Source organism: Chlorocebus sabaeus, chromosome 24 (genome assembly GCF_047675955.1).
Source record: "Chlorocebus sabaeus isolate Y175 chromosome 24, mChlSab1.0.hap1, whole genome shotgun sequence".
NCBI classification, from domain to species: Eukaryota; Metazoa; Chordata; class Mammalia; order Primates; family Cercopithecidae; genus Chlorocebus; species Chlorocebus sabaeus.
In genome coordinates, this window is record NC_132927.1 from 49,005,809 (window position 1) to 49,030,016 (window position 24,208).

The following is a 24,208-nucleotide window of genomic DNA, read 5'->3' on the forward strand; positions in this document are numbered from 1 at the left end:
AGTGAGGGTAGGGAAAACTGCTGATTTGTGGCTAAGTTATTTCAGTCAAGTCTTAACACACAATCATGTAACATCACCAACACTTTCAATAGACTTTTGAAGGAGGAAAAAAAAAAAAACACTGATCACTCCTCACTTACCACATCCAACTCGCAGAAATAAAAATACCTAAAGCACATACATGAATGGCTTTTTAAAAAGCCTGAGAGAGCAGAGTTGATCTTTATTTTCTTATTAAAAATGTGGGGTGTTTTTCTTTAGAGTTAATATGCAGTCTTTTATTTTACATTAAGTACTCATGATTTCACGTCTTCACAAAATTGCGTTTAACTTTTGAAGTAGGAGGTACTTTAAACAAAAATACTGTGCAATGTCAGCACTTTTTTCCTTTTAAATATTGAAATAAATAAAATAGTTAACTCTTTTTTTCCATCAGTTTGTTTGTGTTCAGTTATTTCTACTGTAGAGCATTTCCAGGCTGACCTGGGTACTTTCTCACAGACAATCAAAGAAAATATAATGAAGAATTTTAAAAAGAAAAAAAAATCTTCTTATTGCACAAACTGAGGCCATTCCCGAGGCTTCTGTGGGCTGAGCTGAGTTGCGCTGCAGGATTTTCCACTCCTGTGCTAGCTCCTGTGTTGTCTGAAACACACGCACAGGAGGGGGCTGGGTAAGGGAAGAGGAAGAAGAGGAGGAGGAGGAGGAGGTGCCAATCATCCTGGCTTCTTTTCACCTTCTTCGGAAATGGCTTGCTTGAAGGATGTTGGAGTCCCCAGGTCATAGTGTTGACTGCAGAGGGAAAGGCAATGAAAGATAAAACAAAAACAACAGCATGGAACAACTACCTAAAACAGAAAGATTAAAATTAAGGGGTGACAGAAATGAAATGAATTAAAAAAAAAAAAAAAAAGAAGAAGAAAGAAAGAAAACCACCAACTAATTGCCAAGTTAATGAGGCTAGGCCAGGTGCAACAAAAATCAGGGTAGTGTGTCCAGCGCCTTGAACTTCAGCAGCACAAGATCAGCCAGGAATGAGGCAGGTCAGTTGCTACTGGGCAAGAGGCAGAGAAAACACAGCTGGATTTTCAATTCCCAGGTTGTGTAGCAGGCAGAACTGGGTATTAGAAAAAAAAAAATTCCCTTCCACTTGGAAACCAAACAAACTGAATCTTTTCACAGTTAAAACACCCCAGAAAGGACCTTTATGATATCATCTCTCTCCCTGTTATCCAAGTAGAAATGAATAGTTCTATAGTATAGAACCAATGCAGCCATAGAAAACCCCATCAGATGCCTCATTTGGCCTAAGCCCAAAAGGACACTGCTTCCTTCACAAGCACACACGCTCAGCTCCAACCCTGCCCCAAGTGATTCAAGTGTGTCAGAATTATTCGGAGAGAGACCCCAACCAAGAGACCTGTTCCAGTCCTCCACTAGCCCAGTGATCTCTTTGTCAGCCTTGGAACCTGGTGGTGGTTCACACAAGGTGGGCCCTTTTGCCTGCATAGCCACACGTAGCTTTTGCTTCTAGCTGAAATGAAATCTGTCATTTTGGTCTTTGGAACGGAGTAGTTGACACAAAGGAGTGAGCAATAAAACCAAGTACTATCACATTTCACCCCGGAAGCAGTTTCTGAAGGCAGAGATGGGTGTCCCAACAGTGCCCAGATCACATTAAGCTGAGCCATGAGGGAGGGAGGAGAGGGAGAATGGGCCTAAATGGAAAATGCCCAGCCAGCAGGGAAGAAAGTTCAAAAGCAAATAAGCAGCTCAGCCTCTTCCAAGTTGAAAGGTCTCTCCCCTGTCCCATCTCTCTTGGTACCCAAGGTATCACTCAATGGCCAGGTGCACAGGCCTGGATTAGAGGTTCTTCCAAAGCTGAGACTCCCTCCATCCAACTTTCCTCCTTGACCAAGTCCTCCCTCCACACCTGTTCCTGTTCTCTGCGTCTACCCCATCCCACCCCACTGTCTCCTTTTCTGATCTGCTTTGCTGGTGCACCCCACCCCCATTTCCCTCATGCTCTTTGCTGTCACCACCTGCCTCCAGCTCCTTCCCTGGAGTGATCAAAGCCAGGTGACCTTCCCTGGGACCTCCCACAAAACGCCTGCCGATTGTTCTCTCCATGGGCATCTGTCATCATTTCACTTCCTGCCAGGAGTCTTTCTGTCCCTCTCCCATTGCCCTGACCCCTCTGGTCAGATGTTACCTGCCACTCTGTAGTGAGTCTGTCTCATAAGCTTACCCCACGCCCTTTCAGTTTCCTCAGATTTCTACCCCTGACCCCCAACACACACATGCATGTATTTTTCTTTGCCCCACTTAAGCCACCTAGAAAATCATGGGTGAGTTCCCAACTTGGCACTCCTAACTTCCATTTTCTCTTTTGTTTCCTCCGGTTAGGTCAACCATAGGCCATAAAAATGGAACAATGTGCAGCTGTGTTAGTCTCCTGTTCTCAATCCCCTGCAAGAAGGCATAGTTTTCTATCCCTCCACACATGGTCAACCCCTCCCCACCCCTATCCTGACATCCCCTTTTCTCTCCTTTACCCATCACCACCACCTCACCACCTCCCACCTACCCGCTCTGACTTAACCACTGGATGCTGTGTCCAGAGACTTCTCCAATCTTTCTGTCAACAATACTTATTAAGCATCCACTAGGTATAGAGTGAGATTGGTAAGACTTCCACTAATTAGCTCAGAAACTGCTCAGTTCTTAATTTATTTCAACAAATAATTATGGCACATTGGTGTCAGGCACTGTCTGGAGGACATGAGTGATATCACCTTTGCCCTCAAGGAACACGCCATCTGTTTGAGAAGGACTGCAAGCAAACATGATGTGTTGTGATAAGCACAGGAGCAGCAGGAACAAAACGCTATGGAATGGTACTTAGGCAGGTTTTCAAATGGTGATTTTTGCCATTTTACATGGGTTAAGTTGTGATTCCCAGCTTTGCTTTTTGTTTGAATATTATCTCCATTTTCTCTGACAATAGACATTCTTGCCTACAGATTCAACAGCAATGGTGAGTCTGGCGTTCTTTGTTGATCTAGATGGCTTCCTCCAAGAAAATCTTCTTGTCTACTGAGATCTATGGCAAAAATAATCACATACTACCCCATGACAGCTCTTACAGGATTTTAACTATTTGTGAATTTCTAGTCTGATCTACTAGGCCACAAAATAAATTCAATGGCCAATAAATTCATTGCCCCATGTTTAATTGTATCCTATCCTTCGCAGTGCTGATCAGTCACATACATACTGCTATTACTCAGTCCCTAGTTACCAAATGAACCAAGGTATATCTGAATGAAAATGTTATCGTCCAAGGTCTATAAACAGACTAGCCTGAAATCTCAGCTGAAAGGCCAAATGTCTGAGTCACCAGTAACGGGGTAAATCAATCGCATACCTCCTGATGTAACACACTGAGAAGGATACAACATCATTTCTACAGTATTCTAGCCAAAATGCACAACTTCAGTTTAGTCATTAGAAAAACAGCATCCAAGCCTGAACTGAATGGCTTTCTGCAAAATAACTAGTCAGTATCGAAGTTGTGAAAAACAAGATTGTGGTACTAACTATTCCAGATTAAAGGACTTGTAAGAGGACATGGCAACCTTTGATCCCAGACTGGATCCTGGACCAGAAAAAGGACACAAGTGAGACAACTGGCAGAATTTGAATAAAGTCTGTAGGTTGAAGTACTGCATCGATGTTAATGTCCTGATTGTGATCATTGTTCTGTGGTTATTAGAAGAATCTGGGTGAAGGACATACGGGAATTCTTGGTATAATCTTTGTAAGTTTTTTGTAAGTGTAAAATTATTTCAGAAGTAAATTTTTTAAAAAGCCATAGTTATAGGTTGAGTTCCAGTAGTTAGATACTTTGAAAACCTAATTGCCAATGTTTTTTATCTAATAATTCAGTTCTGACAGGAATCTTACATCACTCTCATTTATTTTGTAAACCAATCATGCAGAATGGCTTTTCCTATATTGTTATCTTGAATAGATGATCAGAAATCACTTTTATTAAACACCACAATATTATGTAATTCAATGTTTTTGTGTTAGAAGCAATTGGGCTTGTGACCAGGGCCCAAAATGTTCACTCCCTGCCACCATCACCCCTGCTACCGCTGGCCTCACAAAAACAGTGGCCATTTAGGAAGCTCAACTTTGGTTCTCCCACAAAGTTCATGAGGACTTAGACATTGCTACTTCTCAGAAAGATTCTAATGTGTCATCGTTTCATTCGGGGTCTGTGTTGTTTTGGTCTTTTTCTTTTACAGCATCAAATACCTCCTTATCATCCAATAAGTTCTTGAATAAAAGACCTATATGTACTTTATTGATTTCACTCAAGAAATCTTCCAAAGATGATCTTTGGGGAAGTCAGTATAGACCGAGGAAAGATCCCTACATCATTGACTGAGCCTGAAACTTTAGACAAGTCATCAAACAGGATCAACACTCAGTTTCCTCATCAGTAAAAGAGGAATAAATAACATCTACCCTACCTCATAGAGTTAAGCATCATCATGAAATAATATGAGCTACATATTCTAATAGGGAAAGAAATGTCCATTTCCTCTCTAAGAAACTGAGGCAGAGATCCCTGTCAACAAATTCACACAGAGAGCTGAGCCCAGAGCCCAGAACTTGTCATCCCCACTCTAGGCTTCCACACACCAGATCAAAGACACCTCACTCTGAAAATACACAACACAAGTCACTTCTCCTCCAAAGGCTGAGCAAAATCCCCTGAGGAAAAGATTCTAACAGATGAGTCTGCTCCAATTTTAAGTACATGTTCAAGATCATATTCATCAGATGTAACAGGAAGCATATTGGGATAAAATTAATTAATTTTATTCCACCATGAAGTGAGAACCCCCAAACACCCTTCAGTTCTCCCCCTGAGTAATGATCTTGCATTCCCTCCAGTGCTGTAGAAAGCAGTATCAGTCTGCAGCCCATCAGGTACACAGAGAGATGCAGAGGGAGCAGGAACCCTTAAAGGGAGGCTGTTGCTGTGAACATCACATTTTTTAAATAAATTCTTCTCTCCAAAATACCAGTAGCAAATTGGATTACTGTCTTTAAAGTACCTTTAAAAAATTAAATGCATATTTCTAATTCCCAGGATTATAGTGATTATAGTGTTTGATCTTTACATAGCCTCTCAGTAACAGAAATAAAGGATTCGAGTGTTCTAGGTAGGGAAAAAAATCAGCTAGACCATAACAATTGTCACCTTTACATCAATAGTCCCCCTCCCCAGGGGATTAAAATGTTGTAACAAATTTAGAAAGTTCTATATCTTTGGTTCCCCTCTCTTTGGCCTGGGATTCAGAAAACTCAGGGTGGTACTTTACTGAGCTGAGGGCTAAGGAAGCTGGTCAGATCGTTTTCATCTTGAAGACTCTAATTTCTTGTGTATTTTAAATTTTGAGTAGTGATACTTATTTAACAAAAGCAACAACAGAAAGGTGTGTTGACTGTTCACACAGCTCCTACAGTTCCTGAGATCACAAAAAAAGGTGATCTCTTTGTACATTTTCTAGAAATGATTAAGAAGGTAAGTTATCTACAATATTCCACAGAGAATCTGAATCAGAATTCTCTTTTACAGGATCTAATTGCTTACTCTTCAGTTGTTGAAATTTCTTTTAATGGCATTACCTTTTAAAAGCTATATTCATTACAAATAACCTTTTCTTCCACTGGAATTGAGAAACAGCAAAGTATGTATATATGACTGCATATATATTCCTTAATTACAGACTATGCAAGGGTCAGTGCAGGCAATGATAGAGTATAGGCTCTACAATCAGGTTGCCAGGGATCAAAACCTGGCTCCTTCCTAGCTGTACATTTCTTAACCTTATTACCAACGTCAGTTTCTGCAAACTGGAGATTAATATAAACACCTATCTCATGGGAGTAGTCATGAGGATTAAGTGAAATATTCTAAGGAAAGCACCCAGAACAATGCCTCACACATAAATGTTGATGACTGCTATCTAGAGAAAGGGAGATAAAGATATCACATCCACCACTAAAGTGGTTGGAAGCCCAGGACAGCCAGCTTCCTCCTCCAATACCTTCTCTCTCAGAGCTTCCTTCCTTTGCCTTAAAACATTTCCCTCCAACACGATGCCCATTCCACTCCCTCAAACTTAGCTCACTTAACCTCTCTGGGTCAACTTTTCTCAACTGAAAAGTGAAAGATTTGAACTTGATCATTTTAAAAGTCCCTTCCAGTTTTTAAGGGTAGAAATCCTGAGTCTGCTCAAAGACACTATAAGCAAGGTGAGACAAGATGCTCCAGCAATGCTAAGAAACCTTACTATGCTTCTATCACTGCAAGTAAGAAAGGTGAGGATATCTACTACCTCCAAGAAGAGAAACTGAAGATCAAAGATCAAGCTATACTATTAAATATAAAATAGACAAGCAATACCCATTCTCAAATAAACATTCTCCTGGGGGTTTGCCTTGTTAGTTCTAAACAGTTAGTTCTCTGTTAGACTCCAAGCTAGACTCCGAAATTAGGTAGCCTTTTATAATTTGCTTTAAATATATGGATTTAAAAAAAAAACAAAACACCTCAAGTGTAAAGGCAAATTGTCACGGAGAATTCTGGATCTATGAGCAACTAGACAGAATTCAAATGAGTGTATATTGGTTGAACATATATTTATTAACATAGAAGCTCACATTTTATCAATGAAAGCAAGTTGTAATCCCATGAATCCAATATCTGAGTCAAAGGTACAGAGTAAAGAGGTGGAAAATGATAGCAAGTGTAGATTGTACCCCCTTAGCAGAAAGCTACTGGAACAAACTCACTGTCTGATTGACACGTGTGAGCATGCAGAATATGACAACGTTGGAGGTTTATGCCATATTTCCTAGGAACAGGCCACATATAGATTAGACAGAACATCCCAAAAGTGGGTGGGATTGTTACTTTCATGCCCTCAAAACTGAGAATAAACACGCAAGTGATCACATACACATCTCAAGCATGAGAAAAGTGGAAGCTCTTTCTGTCTCAGGCTACCAGGAAAACACAAAGGGTTCATTTCTGGGTTTCTTTGCTTGTCCTTGTGTTTTAGGTTGGTATGTTATTTTAATGAGTAGTCTAATTCACGAGGATCTGCAGGGGCTGGACTGTCAAAGTAGATCTTCCCAGAGACACTGATAAGCAGTCTGTTAACCAGGCAGCTACTTGGGTCTCTCAACCCATGTCAAATGGTTCTCCCTGTGTTTCTGGAACCGCGCACTCCTGGAGGCCGTAGACCCTGGCCAACCTTAAAGGGAGTGCGGAATCTTCCAAACAGCCAAGTTGAGTTTTGTGCCTAATCAGGGATCTTCTTTAATTTGGACTCATCCCCTTGGTTGTGAAATTGGTACCCAGAGTGAGTAAGAAATACCACCTAGACATGCAGTGCTCTGTGGCCACACCTCCTTATTTCTAACCAAATCCAGCAGCCAACTTCAATCTCAGTTCCCTGGACTCCACTTCCAGGTTTAGCCAACGGAGGCAGAGTTAGCCAAGCACTTCCCTAGCCATTTTCTCTTGTAGCTGAAGCCAGAAGCCTGCCATTCTCCACACTGAGCCCCTCCCATAGTCCAAGCAAGACTCAGATCCCACACCTATGCTGGGGTCCACATGAGTTCACATGCACACGCGGGCCAGAGGGCCAGGGGGAGATACTCCAGTAGCCACTCTTACACTAAGAAGGGGGTCCAAACCCAGGAAAACAAAAAAGCAAGCTGGGGGAAAAAGGAAAAAGAAAAAGAAAACTAAAAAATAGATATGATGGTTTTGCCCATATTGTAAGACAGGTTAGCCAAGACATACCTTTTGACTAGGACCTCGCAGCCGGTCGTTCTTGGGACTGTCAGTGAGGTGGGTGGCCTTCTCCATCACCCCAGGGGCCTTGAGCAGTGTTGCTTTGGTTTATTTCAGGAAGTGCTATTGGAAACATAAAACAAAGTGCCTGGCGGGCACTATAAAAAAAAAATTGAAGAAATACGGTAGCCTTGATCATCCAACAGGTATTGATATGTTTCTTAACAAGGGCAAGGGGAGGGGAAACACATGGTGGCGTCTCCTTCTATCTTCCAGGAGCACGGCCTCGGCCTCGGTGGTGGAGTCACTGCTGAGCCCGTGACGTTCTGCTTATATTCCATCCCTGCATTTGGAAGTCGTTCTTTGCCAGGAGGAAAGTGAGGAAAAATCAGCAATAACAAAACAGCAGCTCTACTGACGGAGGAGGAGGAGCCCAGGAGGCGGCTGGTCAGGGCCCAGGTGTGGAGGGAGGCCAGGCATAGGCACCCCAACTTCTCTGGAACTACTGACATTTTCTCGCAAGCAGAGAGGAAGATGGAAAGGTCAGGGAGGAGAATGAGGGAGGGGTCTGCCACCGGGAGCCGCAAACTCCATGGGGCACAGAAAGTGCCACCGTCTCCCATTGAGGAAATTCTCCCCCCAGTGGCTTGCCTCTAAACAGGATATTGCTTCAATTTCTTTGATTTCCCTTCTCTCTCCCTCTCTCAAAAAAAGTCTGATTCTAATAATAGCTAGAATATATAAATAATAATGTTTTAATGTTATTGGTTCTCTGTTTCCGAACCCAAAGTTCCTCTTCTCTTCCTTTTGCCAATAAATATGAAAATTGAGGACATCAACTCTGCTCCTGTCAAAAAGACCCCCTCCCCTCAGAAAAGAGACAATCCGCCTAACTTCCTATTTCTATAGAAAATAAATAGCGCATCACGATGCCATCTCTCAGAAGAACGCTCATTCTGCTCTTTTGTTTCAGTAGTTTGTGCTTCTGTTGTACACACCCAAAACAGAGGGGTGGGGACAGGGATGGAGGGGCACATGGGAGGTGAGGGGGAAAAAAGCAAGGATAGAGGGAAAATCTAAAGTTGTCTTTCATTAAAAAAAAAATATATCAGAACCAGCACAATGACCAAAGTCAGAGGGGGATGGCTAATTGCCCAGAGAGTCTGTTCCGTGGGTTTAGCAACTGCCCTTTTTATCTGCTGTGGGCGAACCCCGGCCACTGCGGCGTCCTCGACAGGAGCGAGGCTCTTCCAAATCGTCCTCATCAAAGCCGTGGAAAGTTGACGTGTCACTTTCTGACGTGGAACCGAATAAGTCCTCCGTGGTACGTGCTGCGGCCGCTGCCTCCTTCTCCTTCCTGCCTTCTCCTCCCAAATGAGCTGACATGTATGATGAATATATCAGCACATGGGTTAAGCAACAGACAGCATTATTAATATTCTCATTACATTATTACAATGCTATTCTTAATAGCAAGATATTAAACTGTTTGCACACCAAAGGGATTAACCTGGTGCATCACCTGGTGACAGGAATTTGGGACAAAGCAAACATTTCCAGGGAAGAGGCTTCCCCCACTCCCCGAAAAGGCATCACCTCTACCATAGTACATATGTCCACAGCTTCCAACAGCAAAAGCTTCAACCATGATCTTTCCTCTGTTGTGCATACACACAGGCGCTTGCACGCTCACTCAACCCTGCCCCAGACAATGATTTTCCTTGGTGGTTTTTAAAACTGGTTGGGATTTCTTTGGTGTTTTCTGTTGGTGTTTCTTTGAACAATATTTGTCCTTCACTTTGACAGTCAGCTCTACAAAGGTATTACTGTCAGATAACCCATTCAAGGTGGTTAAGCCTCCATCCATTGCATTTTTATTTTTACCCGCTTCTAATCCCATTCTTTCAGAACCCTTTCAATTCTCCCCCTACGCCATGTCGTTCATTTGCACTGAAAGCAAAAGGAAGTTGGAAAGTCTCATAAGTGGTAAGTGATAAAAGAGTTTGTTTTCTTTAACTACCGGAGGAAATTTCTGTGATCTGCATCCACATACATGTGCATGCGAGTGTACCCCCCACACACACACACACATACATACACACTCTCCAGTCACCAATCATGCCCAGGTATTGGTTACTCCAGAAAGTTCAGTTGTCAAATCTCACTCAGGGCACTATGATGGTGAGAAATAGGAGTAGAAAAGTCCTAATAAATCAGAGCATCCTGAAATCTGTAAAACTCAGGTTTAAACTTTTTCACATTCTAAAGGAGCCCCAGGACTGCTCTTGTATAAGGGAATGATGCATCCCTCACGGTGCCAGTTTCAGGACTCTCACTTCCTCCCAGGAAACAGCAGTGGTAGGGTAGATGGGAGGGGGAAAGAAGCTCTTCCAAGCTCCATACTCTTCTCTGGAAGGACCGTAGGGAGGCTCCAGAGAAGTATTCGCCCACCTGCCTTAACAAGCACATCTCATCTCAGGGGCCAATGACACCTGTTTCTTCCCATGGTATCAACTATTTCAGGAATATCAGAGTCAGGCCTTGACTAAATGATCCACCAAAACCAATCCTTGGCAAATGCAATGAGAATACCTAGGTTGGTAGAAAATGACTCCCTGAGCCACATAGCAGACAGAACCCTGGGAGGAAAGCTGAGAGAAGGTTGTGGAAAGAGGCTTTGCATAGAAAAAACAACTTCCCACTCCTGACATTCCATGGCTTGGATCCTAGCACCCTGTCTTTTGTAAGAAAGGAAGGGGAGAAATTACAGCAGTTTGCAGTGAGAATTCTGAAGCTGCCCCCTCTAACCCATCCAAACCTACAGCAGTCCATAACGTGTTGCTTAGAACATCACTCCAAGTGACCTTGCTTCTGGAAGTAGAGATTTCATCTGATTGCTTGCTTTTAAAAAACACGCATTGAATTTCATCTTTTTTTTTTAAGTAACTTTAAAAAACAGACTCTGCTATCACAAGAGCCCTGTCTTCTATGCTAGCATCTGTAGAGCAAAAAATTCAATGTTAGGTATCATGTTTGGACAGTAAATGAATCGACAGAATTGCACAAATGGACCACCCTATCAGGGTCCTTGAGAGTTACACGTTGAGGGTTGTGTGCAGCAGAAACCACAGTCCTTTTAAAATTACTAATTTGCTACTCAAGCCAGCCTTAAGCCCTAAACAGCCCTCCCATCAAAATATAAAAGGGTTAAAGCTAAGCTTTGCAGACAGAGCAAGGAAAGAGCTGAGTGGCTACAGTCAACCATGATGGGGTCATCTCAGTTCTTCTCTGGGGACTGGGAGTGAAAAAGACACTGGATAGAAAGGTAGAAAGGAAAAATGACTCCTCACTGCTGGAACCAAGCATCCAACCAAACTGTTTCACCTACTCATATCAGGGGCTGATGAGACTAAAAATGGGGTTGAAATTCCCTCCTCCCGGCCTCGCACTGTGGTCTAGTGATGACATAATACAATATGAAAAGTAGGTAGTACCAACCAACCATGGCCAGCCGAAAATAATGGTTTGGTTAGAACTAAAAAACAAAACAACTTCTTGAACATAACCTGAAGACCTGAATTCATTTTAAGCATGAAGGAACAAGACCAAAAGTCTCTTTCTGTTATTTTAGCCTTTGAACAGGTTAAAATATAAACATATACACCAAATCAACTACCAATTAGCCCTAGGAATGTCTGTCCTTTTGCCTCATTGATCTACCAGGGTATCTTCTGTTCCGTTTTAGAAAATGAGATGAGTGGCCAATGAGGTGGTGTTTACGCAGCTAGCCAGGAGCCCGGGAATCTCTGACTCCCACAATTCAAGATGTGGTTGCTTTCCCAATACTCATGTTTCCACACCACACTCTTTGGGTTTGCCCTAGGCGCTTCCACAGAACAAACACATCTTTCTGTTACATGTGCATCATCCACTGCAAGAAAGCATGTTGCCTTCTCTCCAGGTTTTTCCACTCTACCTTGCTGTCGTCCATAAAAACATGCACAAAGAAATATGCACCTCATAGAAAGGCCAGACACAAATTCAAAACTTCTCTTTGCCCTTTCCCCTGGATCCTAGGGCATAACTTTTGGTTCTTGAGACCCAAAGAAGAAAAATATCGGAATGAGCTGAAAACCCCTCTCCACTCGAAAGCATCGCCACCATCGCTTCCCTCTCCAGTCTCCACCACCAACAGGATGGAAGAGGAATGCAAGAGGAGCATTCCTGGTCTACGGGCACCCGGTGTGGGAAGGGGCCACACTCACCAGAGCGTCCACAATCTGCGCAGGACACCAGCTCTTCAGGCCGCCCGCTCTTCTTGTTCATGTTGGAGCCCCCCAAACAGAAGTCACAGTAGTTATTGGGAATGACTGTTCCATCCGGTCCTTTCTGGGCTGTGGGAACATTCAAAACATTCGATTTCAGGCTTATATGAGTTTCAGCTGCCCTTTCTCCTCCTACAGTGTGGTAGAATCTACTCCAGAAGCATTTATTATAACCAAGTTGGCAAATTGGGCTAGGCTTTCTTTTAGATCCTTTCTGGCTTAATGGTACTAATAATGTCTCGCAAGTCACCCAGAGATTAATTTTTAGAGTATTTCCCAGCTCTGTGTTGTTGTGGAAATGCCCCTGCTCCTCTGATTGCATCCTTAGATGATCAAACCATCCAGAAGGGGTACTGGTCAAGTGAACTACTCTCAGCCCTAAACAATCAGCCCTGTGGGCCCAGGTCCCAGGCATCAGATGGAAACCACACATTGTAGTGTGAGGAGAGGGAGAAGAAAGAGTCAGTGCCTGGACCATGCCATTGGGAGGGGTGCTCTTGTTTAGGAGATATTCTTCCTGTGCCTGAAATGGAAAACAAAGAAGCGCTGATGGGTGGTCATTTCCAGGAAGAACACCAAAGATGCTCTTGGGGACTTGGACAAACATCTTGGTAGGGTATCAATCTCCCTGAAGGGGAGTCTCATCTCCCTGAAGTCCAGACCCATTGATCATGGAAAGTACCCAAGACCCCAAGTGCCTTAAAGTTTCTAGACCCAGGTTTCTAGGCACTTGGTTCAGCCTCATGCCAGAGATGGATTAAATGGTGAGTTACTGAGCATGTCTTTAGCCTTAAGACCGTCACAAGTAACTGAACACACTAACTTCAAAACCCAGTCCTGATGGAGGTCCTTAAACAAACGCAAAGAGAAATCTTGGGACATGACCTTGAAAACAAAGCCTATGAGGAGAATAGCACCTGTCCTCAAGCACCAAAATCATTCCATTTCCAGGGGCTGCTTGAGAAGCCTTGACCAGATTATTTGCATGGAGAGAAATGCCTCCCTTTCTCTCTGTTTCTCCCTCCCAATTGCGGGCATTTCTTTGTCATATTCATACTCCCTGTTTGCAACTAAGAAGAAAAGTCTTTCTGTTTATGGGATCAGCCTTAATCATCTGAGTGTCTTCCTCCTCACCAGACCCAGTGTCTGCTGCTGCCTTTCATTATTCACTGGCTAACATTAATCAGGGTCCCATAGTGTACAAATCTGAAAAAGGAAGCAGAGATGTGAGCAGAAATACCATCCAGACAGTAAGTGATAAACGGATTCACCCACTTTAATGTGATTCCCTCTGGCCTCCACTTACTCCATGCCTCTGCTTTGCCTCCAGGAATAGAAAACTTACCTGGGGAAGGCAGAAGACAAAAGCTAGAGGAATTTCATTATAGAGGGTTAATCCATTTATCAGTTGCTATTTGGATTGTTTAATTGGTTTCTAAGTCATTGATTTCCATCTTCAGGGAGGCAGACAATTCTCTGCAAGAAGTGTTAGCTGTTTGGGGGAGACAGAGGAGCTGGCCACATTCTGAGGTCTGTTAGTGTGGGCTTTTCTTCATCAGTCATCTCAAACACATCTGCATGGCATACAGAATGGTTTTGCGAATAATCTCCAAAAAGCAGTACATCCACAAAAATGTTACTCTGCCTATAAAATTTTCATTGCACAAATCCAGAAGTACCAGAGTCCCTTTCTCCCTTCTCCTTCAATTGCCATCTTCGTCATTTTTAGAACTCTCCTAAGAAAATCCAAGCATCTCTATGAAGCAAATAAACTCAGGGTTTACTCAACAAGAGATGGATGGAAAACTATCAAATGATGAACAGAAAGAGGAGATAGGGTATACTAAATTTAGGGGCTGAGGGTAAACCAAAGTTAAGTGTCATGATTGATATGAGCTAGATATAATATGTGGAGATGCCAGTTGTTACTTAGGTAGCTTCCTGCATGGAAGGCAATCAGAGAATCCCATGTATATCATTCCATAAAAACTTGCAGGGGACCTAGTCTCCTCAGCTATCTTTCTCCTATACTCTTAGGGACTTCCTATAATTTTCAATTTCCTCCCCATTCACAAGATCTTTAAGCAACTAAAGACTCTGATTTTCTCCAACACACTGTATCCTTTGCAATGTATGAGGATGAGGAAGTAAAATACAGAGTATAAAAGCTTTCAGATTAATTCTTGATATGGTTTGGCTGTGTCCCCACCCAAATCTCATCTTGAATTGCAGCTCCCATAATCCCCACATGTTATAGGAGAGACCCAGTGGGATATAATTGAATCATGGGGCCAGGTTTTTCCCTAGCTGTTCTTGTGATAGTGAATAAGTCTCCTGAGATCTGATAGTTTTAAAAAGGGCAGTTCCCCTGCACACGCTTTCTTGCCTGCCACCATGTAAGACGTGCCTTTGCTCTTCCTCTGCCTTCTGCCATGATTGTGAGGCCTCCCCAGCCAGGTGGAACTGTGAGTCCATTGAACCTCTTTCTCTTTATAAATTACCCAATCTTGGGTGTTTCTTTCTAGCAGTATGAAAATGGTGGAACTGTGAGTTCACTAAACCTCTTTTTCTGTATAAATTACCCAATCTCGGGTGTTTCTTCCTAGCAGTATAAAAATGGACTAATACAATTCTACACAGCATTCACTACCAACAGACCATTGGTAGAACACCCTATTGAATCAGGAACTCTAATACTACAAGAAATAAAAAATTCAGAAATGATCTAGTAGAGCTAAGCAGGCAGTGATGGAGGAATTGAGCCTTTGTAAAAAGACCAAAGGAAAAGAACTGAATTCATCTGAAGAAGGGAAGCTTCTGAGGAGATGGGAGTCAGAGCAGCATCCTGTTGGCCACACAGAGTTCCTGTCCAAGGGGTGAGGGAGGTTCTAAAATCCCATGTATAGGCCCTGGTGTGTGCAGGAGTGACATGCCAGGCCAGCTGGGGTGCGGAGGTACATCACCTTTATACTGGCAATGGCCCAGTATATAAGGTGATCATGCACAGCTGTTTTATTTTCAGAGAAATCATTTTCACTTCAGTTTCTACTCTCTTCTTACAATAGTGAGTTCAAAGTATCCTTCCATTGTGGTCAGATGGTGTGGAATGGACTAATTGCTTATGCACCTGATTTTCTTCTACTTTTTGGTACTTGAGATTAGTTTCAAAGCAACGGTTCTCCCACGGAGCTCTCCCAAACTTCAGCTAAAACATACCAGTCATGCCCTAGGGAGGGCACTGTTGATATCACCATTGTGACCCTTGTTTATACACATGTCTGTGTGCCTCCTCTCCCTGTTTTACATTGTCATCTCTCCATATTAAATAGATCTACTCCTTCAGGTTGGAGACCAGGTCTAACTCGTTGTTGGAACCCCTACAATCTGTGGGATGAGTGACTTAGAGAGGGATGGCAGGGATGTTAGTGGGTGGCACAGTGATGCCCTGGGACCACCGGATATCATTCACTGCCCCTGGTTTATTTCCCTACCAGAGGAGACCTGGTCCCTGTGTGCATGAAATGGTCTGTCACCTGGTCTCATGGCCAGCTCCCAGAGTACACAGAAGTCGGTAGCCAGTGGCCCTGCATCACTGGAAGAATAACACTTTACCCATCCTGTGGGAGGTGAGACATCATTCTGCACCAAACACACAAGAATGTAGAAGACAATGATTCATTGTCTCTTGAGAAGAGGACACCAGGTCATGCCTATCCACTCAGCCTCCCTTTTGTTCAACTGCATATTGAGAAGAAAAGGAAGCAGACATTTATCACACCACAAAACTGTGGCAAATCTTTTGCTGGATGCTTTATATATGTTATTTCATTGATTCTTGCAAAAACTTTGTGCAGTAGGGATTTTTTTGACAGATGCAGTAACTGAAATCCAGAGCAATTAAAGCGCTGGCTCCAAGTCTCAGTTGGGCTCTTCAAAGGCAGGATTCACCCCCAGTTTGTCTGTGTCCCCAGAGATTGTGCCTCTAATCACACTTCTCTGCCTCCTGGGAAGTCCAGAGGTAAACATTTTCCAGCCCTACCTTGCATATACAATATTTCATAAATCTCTTTAGAGTCAATCTGATTCACCCAATATGATATTTAGGAAGCCCAAAGCGATAAAAATTATTGAGATTGGCCTGATAAAAGTGGAAATTCCCTTTGAACTTAAATTTAATGTCCCTACTACAGTAATCCATCCTGGGTGATCCTGTTTATTGTCATCTACTCTATGAAAACACTTCTCTGGAGAATTCCAGAGGCTCATGAAGGAACTTTTTTAAGTAAATCTCACATCATGGCTAGGTTGGCCTATGGCCTGACCCAGCCATGAGCAATTTCCTGGTACCGTATATGAGATCATTATAAAAAGGATTTTACTATAAATAGGAAGCTCGCCCAGACCTTGCAAGTGGGATTTAAATAGAGATTTTGCTTCTGCTTATGGGAAATTGAGTCCCGCTTTGCAGAATAAGATGACGGGCAGGGCAAAGACCTGAGTGGTATCTCTATGGCAGTGTCTGCGATGATGGATGTGGTTTTCTGTTGATTAATGTTCACGGACTGAGATCATATCAGAGATACAAGTAAGTTGCTGAGAAAATAAAGTGAGCCTTAAGAGTTTAGAAATCTACCTGAGGGAGATAACTCTAAAAAGCTCAAAGGCAAAAAAAAAAATGGAAATCAGGAACAAAGTTCATGAAGAAAGTAGAAAAAAAAATAACAGAAGGCAGGGAAAAGCATTCAGATAAATCAAAGCAAGAAAAAGGAAAAGCAAAGCTTCACACAGTCCCACCACCACGCTCAGGGAAGGGAGAGCAGGCATTCTGGAAAGGTATTAGTGCACGCTACAGGATTTTTGAGTTAAATCAGGTTTTACGTCTATGACAAACAAGGCCCCAAATCTTCCATAAAACTACCACCCAGGCAGCGCCGCCTCTCCCCCTCCCAGTCGGATCTCCGCTGTGATGTGCCTGCCACTCACAGAAAGAATGAGTGGCGGGACAAACCGGCCATCGGCAACAGCCACTCGTCTGGGTTCTGCTGAGACCAGAGCTGCGTCCCAAGCATCCTAGGGAATAGGAAGCAGGCCAGAAGTTCAGGCTCCTCCTTGGCACGTGCACAAAAGCATGGCCTCACATCCTGAGCAGACGCTCTGACCGCCTGCCAGGGCCTGGTGTGCACAAACGCGTGGCCATGCTCAGTGCCCACCACCCACCACCCAGCCCCAGCCCCAGCCCCAGCTGAGCAGCTCTATTTCTGGAGCCTGCTAGCCTGGAAGGTCGGGGTGCACAGCCCTTGGGGAATTCGGGGGCAGTGAGCAGAGCCCTCTGGGAAGAGAGGCGCCTCTTCTAGCCCCTCTCATCTGTTCCCCCCGCCACCCTCCACAGGCTGACAGTTCCCGTGTCCCTCTACAGGTCTGACATGTTTCCATGGCAACTGGAATCCTGGGCTCCGGCAGCCTCCGCTCTTGCCACCTGTTATGACTTCATCTCTCAAGTGTAAAGCATGCTAGCCCTGTGCCACTTGGCTGTGCAGAGCGCATCTTCAGAGGACGACGGAGGGAAGGAAAGGGGAGAGGAAAGGAGGAAAGCAGAGAAGCAGCCCAGGCTGGCCAGGCAGGACGCGCTGGCTAGGCCAGTCCAGAGGAGGAAGCTTGGGGGCCGGAAACGGGAGGGTGGGGAGCAAGGGTGGACCCCGACGTGCCTTCCTTGCAGAATCAGGAGCAGGCCTCAGCTGGAGGCCACTGCCACAGCCTGCTACCTCTGCCCAGCCTTTAATGAGGGCTGTGGGAGGAGGGGGAGGTGGGATGGGGAGAGAAGGCGGCTGCAAGGAGCTCCGGCAGGCCCAGCGTGGAGCAGAGTCGGGAGAGGGTTAAAAGTGGCGTGATAGAGACTGTGAGGAAGGCTGGACCAGAGGGCAAAGGGAGCATCAAAGCCGGGATAAATGGCCTTAATTCTCATGCTCCCGCTCGCCGGTCGTGTTTACTCATATAAATTATCCCCCAGGCCTGACACCTTTTTTCATTGCTTCCCTAGAACTGATGAAAAAATAAATCCCACAGATCCCAGGAATAAAAAGTGTGGGGCTTTCATTCAGGCTGGTTCTCCTTTTCCAGCTAATAGCAACTCAGGCCCTGTCCCAGGGCTCCAGGAGGAAGACAAAGGAAGCTTTCCTCCCAAATGTGGAGCGGCAGGGGGCCTGGAAGCCTGGCGGGAAAGCAGACAGCAGGGCCCACTCCCCACAGGACCCTCCCAACCGTCAGAGAGCCCTTGACGACAGAGAACTCGCTCTCCCCAAAGGCCATCTTGCCAGCAGCTCTGAGGACACCGTGAATAGCTGGGAAAGTAAAGGGGGCCGTGCAGGAGCAGGAGCGGATGCAGAAGGCGCTGAGGCCCCGGGCCGCTGTCATGAGTACTCACATTTATGGACGGGGCTGATAAACTGTCACACTTTGCACTGTCAAGGACGAGGTGAGACAAGATGAGCTGGAATGGCAGCACATGCCACAGGAGAGCTGGGAAAGCAAGTGGCTAACAACTAAAGCCATGGCCAGAGGGCGGGCTTCTCTGGAGAGGCCTCTGCGCACAGGGAAGGGCCCCTAGGCTCTTTGACTGCATTGCTGATCTAGAAGCAAGAGAACACGCTAGGTGCTGTCCTGAGGTCCCTTTCAGGCCTATTATTCGAGCATTATAATCAGATGAAAGAAGAGACAGAAAAGCCAAGTTTTCCACACCCAGAGGAACCCAGCCTTTCATCGCTGCTTTGTATTCATGTAAATGCCTCTTTTCCTATTAGCCATATGCTACCTGAGGGCAGGAGCCGTGTCCTTCCCCTCTGTATCCCCCGCCCGCAGTGAGTGACACAAAGCCGACAATCAATGTTGAGTGAAAGGATGGACAAATCATCACAGAGACTTTTTGAGAAAAAGAAAATCTGTCAGGCAAAGGGAAGTTAATGATTAGGAATTGAGTGGACGGAGAGTCCCCTGAGCACAGAGTGACCATCGTAAGTCCCTCTCATATCGGGGCACAGAAGAAGTGGGAAGGAGAAATATTGGAGGCCCTGGAGAGAAGAAAGCTGTGGTGTGGAGAGCCATTGCATGTCCCTCCCCCAGGAATCCTCTTTCTTAGGCATTTCTTAGTCAACCAGAATGGAAGGCATGAAGAATCCCCAGGCTCAGCTGGCCCCAGAGTCTTGAGTCTCATTCTGTCTCTCACCAGGGACTCAGCAGCAGCCAGTGAGAACAGAGGCCCCGTCTTGCTGTCTGTTTTGGTGACTGTAGAAATAGTATAAATACTTCAAAATGTGGAGTCAACCCTCCACCCTTCCTATGCCTGCCTCTTTTTCTCCATCTTTATCCAACGCTTACACCTTTAGATACAAACCTGGTGAATATTTACTCCTAAAAACTGTGCCATAAAAGCAGAACACATACCCACTCACACTGATGTCTCCATCCTGATGGATGTATTTGGTGAGAGTTGTAATCTGCAGTTTGCCAAAAGGCTGCAACAATTTGCCAGGAGTGTGTGCACCATGTCACCAGCTCTGGGTCTAGATGGTCACACGGCCCCCGAGGAATGTCCTTTGTGCACAAGTTTTAGGTGGACAACCCTGGGTCTGCCATTAATGTTTCAGAATAGTAAGAAAACAAGTAAAGCTTCAGAATGGGTCGGGTATGGTGGTTCACGCCTGTAATCCCAGCACTTTGGGAGGCCGAGGCAGGTGGATCATGAGGTCAGGAGTTCAAGACCAGCCTGGCCAACATGGCGAAACCTCATCTCTACTAAAAATACAAAAATCAGCCAGGTGTGGTGGTGGGCGCCTGTAATCCCAGCTACTCAGGAGAGTGAGGCAGGAGAATCGCTTGAACCCAGGAGATGGAGGTTGCAGTGAGCCGAGATTGTGCCATTGCACTCCAGCCTGGGCAACAAGAGCAAGACTCTGTCTCAAAAAAAAAAAAAAAAAAAAAAAAAGCTTAGGAATGTTAGTGTTGATGTTGATGACACTGAGATGAATATCTTATTACATGACACATAATGAGATATTTCGGTTTTCCAGTGTTTAGTGATATGGGTCAGTTCATGGCCTGGTGTGGCAACTTGTGATTGCTACCAAATGAGTTTACTGAAGGAGAAAACATTAACTTGAGAGCATCTATATCAACCAGACTCTGAACAAAGTGATGTCACTCCCCTTAATGAATTCCAGGACATCTTGGTGTGTTAGAGCTGGATGAGTTTTGTCTGTTTAAGTTGTCAGGATATTATTATTGACATAATTAGGATCCAACAAGCCCCTTGTTGTGCTTTGCCCAGCCCTGCCCTCTCAACCCTCTTCACTAGCACCACTGAACTCCGTCTGCAAGCGGACCAGCATTTTCTTTGTTCTTCAGACCGAAAGCCATATTTAAGAAAAGGAAAAGCATGAGCCTTCTGCTTTAGACCTGAGGATTTCGAAGGAATCAAGAGACCACAGAGCCTTGGGGCAGCACAGCCTGAGGATGGAGGCACAGGCAGGGGCACACCCCAAAGGCAGGCCGGGAAGTCGGTGCTGAGAGTCAGAGATGTCTGCCCTACATGAGATGGAGCATTAGGAAAAGAGCAAAAACCAAGGCTACCCCTTCAATGTGACAGTACAGCCTGACTCCTGGCCGGTTACCTGGCTCAGTGCATCCAAAAGAAAAAAGGAATTAAAAGGAAGTTGACTGACTGAACATCAGTCTTGGAAAGCTAGATTTCTGTAAGGTAGTGGTTTACCTGGTAACTTGTCAAAAATGCAAATTCCTGGTCAGGCACGGTGGCTCATGCCTGTAATCCTAGAATTTTGGGAGGCCAAGGTAGGTGGATCACTTGAGGTCAGGAGTTCGAGACCAGCCTGGCTAACATGGCAAAACCCCGCCTCTACTAAAAATACAAAAATTAGCCGGGCATGGTGGTGCACACCTGTAATCGCAGCTACTTGGGAGGCTGAGGCAAGAGAATCACTTGAACCCAGGAGGTGGAGGTTGCAGTGAGCTGAGGTCATACCACTGCACTCCAGCCTGGGTGACAAAGCAAGACTCCATCTCAAAAAAAAAAAAAAAAAAAAAAAAAAAGCCAATTCCAGGGCCTGAATTGCTGAATCAGAAACTCTGGGGGTGGGATCCAGTGGGCTGTGTTTTAACAAATGCTCCGGGTGATTCTGATGCATCCTCAAGCTTGAGAAACATGGCTCTAATGCGGCGTGACAGTCATGTCACCTGGAAGTCATTTACTTAATCTTCATCATAACCTACGAGATAGATGCCATTAATGATCTGATTTTACATAGTGATCCATGAGGCATATGGAGGCTATGCAGCTCAGCTAAGGTCACATGTTAGTCAGTGGCTCACTTGGCTCTGAACCCAAGCAACCAACCACGCACCTGAGGGGAGGTGAGTTGGAGAGGTGGGCACGCAGGGCCTCACAGGCTAGGGCTTCCCAGATTTTGCTGTGCAGATCATTTGGGGATGTCATTAACATTCAGGTTGGAATTCATAGATCCAGGGTATGGCCTGAGATTCTACATGTCTTAAAAGTGCCCCCAGTAGGGTGGCCACGCATTCAGGTTTGACTGAGACAGAGGGTTATAGGGCATGGGGCTTTCAGTGCTGTTTTTAATATATATATATATACACACACACACACACATTTTTTTTTAGAAACAAGGTTTCACTCTGTCTCCCAGGCTGGAGTGCAGTGGCACAATCACGGCTCACTGCAGCCTCAACCTCCTGGCTTCAAGCAACCCTCTCACCTGAGCCTCCTGAGCAGCTGGGATTACAGGCATGTACCACCACACCCGGCTAAGTTTTGTATTTTTAGTGGAGATGGGGTTTCACCATGTTGGCCAGGCTGGTCTCGAACTCCTGACCTCAAGTGATCTGCTCACCTCAGCATCCCAAACTGCTGGGATTACAGGTATGAGCCACAGCCTGCTTTAGAGGCTGAGAGACCAATAAAAAAAAGTTGTAACGACCCAGGCAGAAGCCACGGGCAGCCAGAAGTTAGAGAGTGGGAGACAACGTAGGGTCTATTTTGGAAGACTGAAGGAAAACCAAGAGGCAAGGATGAATCCTAATATTTCACTTCAGGCTCAAGTTTTTTTTAAAGAGCAAGTTTAGAAGAAAAAAAATGAGAGCCAGGAAAGACAGTGAGACATAGAACAAGAGAGAAAGACTCAGGAAAATTACTGAATAGGATGATCTGTGATTTTTTTTTTTTTCTGTAGGAAAAAAAACTCATTTACCAATTAAAGTATGACCTAGGATTTGTAATGCAGGGGTAGGGTCTATAAAACATCCCAAACAGCCAAAGTTAGTAAAGAGCTTTGAAGAGTAAATGTGCCTGCTATGGACTGAGGTGTGTCCCTCATCCCCAAAACTCATATGTCAGAGCCCTAACCCCCAAAGGGATGATATTTGGAAAAGGGTCTTTGGGAGGTAAATAGGTTTAATGAGGTCATGAGGGTGGGGTCCTTGTAATGAGATTAGTGCCCTTATTAGACACCAAAGAGCTTGTTTCTCTCTCTCTTCACCTGTATACACCAAAGAAAGGCCATGTGAGGACACAATGAGAAGGCAGCTATCTGCAATCCAAGGAGAGAGCCCTCACCATACTCTGACCCTACCAGAACTTTGATCTTGGACTTCCAGTCTCCAGAACTGTGAGAAATACATTCCTGTTGTTTAAGTCACCCAGTCGATGGAATTTTGTTAAGACAGTGCCTCTTAACATGTTCATCTCTTTTGAAAAGCCACCATGCAACATGATGCATTAGACAACTGGTCTTGAGGCAAAAATTAAGGGGCATCAGTAGGACCATGACAAAGATCCAAGCCTTGGGACTAGGGCCCATCACTCAGGATTCCAAAGTCTTGACATAACTGAATGGTATCCAACTCAAGCCCATTCACATCTCAGCTTCCCACCTTGCTGCCTGTTACTCAACCTCTCTGAGACTCAGTTTCCTTGTCTATAAGATGAGAATAGTAACATGTCCCTAATGGACTTGTGATTATAACATGCAGTGATGTTTGTAAAATGCCTGACACCTAGCAGTTGTTCCATCATCTCTTTCCCTCTTTCCTCTTCTACGTGCAAGATAATTTTATTTCTAACAAGGCAGGAAAAAATCAAAGACTTAAATAAGTAAACTCTTCCAGTAAGTGGTACATGACTCGTGAATTCACATTCATCATCTCTGACCATGGATACATGACTTGGTCTTTGTGTGCCTTGCTGTCCTCTGGAGGATATAGCACCTGCCTTGTAGGGTTATTGTGAGGAATGAATGAGATACATGCGGCATGCTTAGCACCATGTCTGATACACTCAGGGAATGCAAGCAAGTACCATTGCCACTGTTGCTGTTCGGTATGTGGGTCTCTTCAATCCTGCATATTTCTAGGTAATTAGGCCCAAAATGCAAGAGAAATAAAAGAGGTTCAGAGACAGCCAGGAGACATGTGGAGGCCCAATCCTAGGGCAATGGCATGGCAAATAAAAGGGTGCCACACTTGTCTAGATTACCCTCCACAGCTTTCTCTGGCTGGGTTTTATGCCTCTGTCTTATTTCCACAATTGCACTAGAAGTTCTCCCAGGGCTGAGACCACATTATCCCTTTCTGGAGGCCCAGTTCCACTTCTCCCAACAACTGGGTGCATGTACAGTAAGTGCTTAATAAATATTTGTATTGAGCCTGTTTAGAAGGATCTGTGTCTCATATCTAAGATTTAGCCAAGGATATGCCAGGGCCAGGTCAGGCTCTGATAGTTACTGCTGATGCCAATGACACCCCACAGGCAGTTAGCTTCACAGTGGTGGCAAAGTCCCACCACATGGACTCAGACAGAGCCATGACTCAGATGAACCATCTGTGGTCACAGATATGCCTGTGGGCCCAAATGGGACAGAGATGGAACATTAGTGCTCACAGGCATGGTGCCAAACACTCACATTATCTCATTTAA

The 24,208-nt window shown here is 44.7% G+C and overlaps 1 protein-coding gene across 1 annotated transcript in view; it reads right to left on the minus strand.

The window, feature by feature from the left end:
• DPF3 (double PHD fingers 3) overlaps positions 1 to 24,208 on the minus strand; it is a 277,088-nt gene that overhangs the window by 42,697 nt on the left and 210,183 nt on the right. The window contains exon 8 of the mRNA XM_037984208.2: positions 12,151 to 12,279. Within this exon, the coding sequence (XP_037840136.1) occupies positions 12,151 to 12,279 (129 nt within the window). The remainder of the gene's footprint in view (positions 1 to 12,150; positions 12,280 to 24,208) is intronic.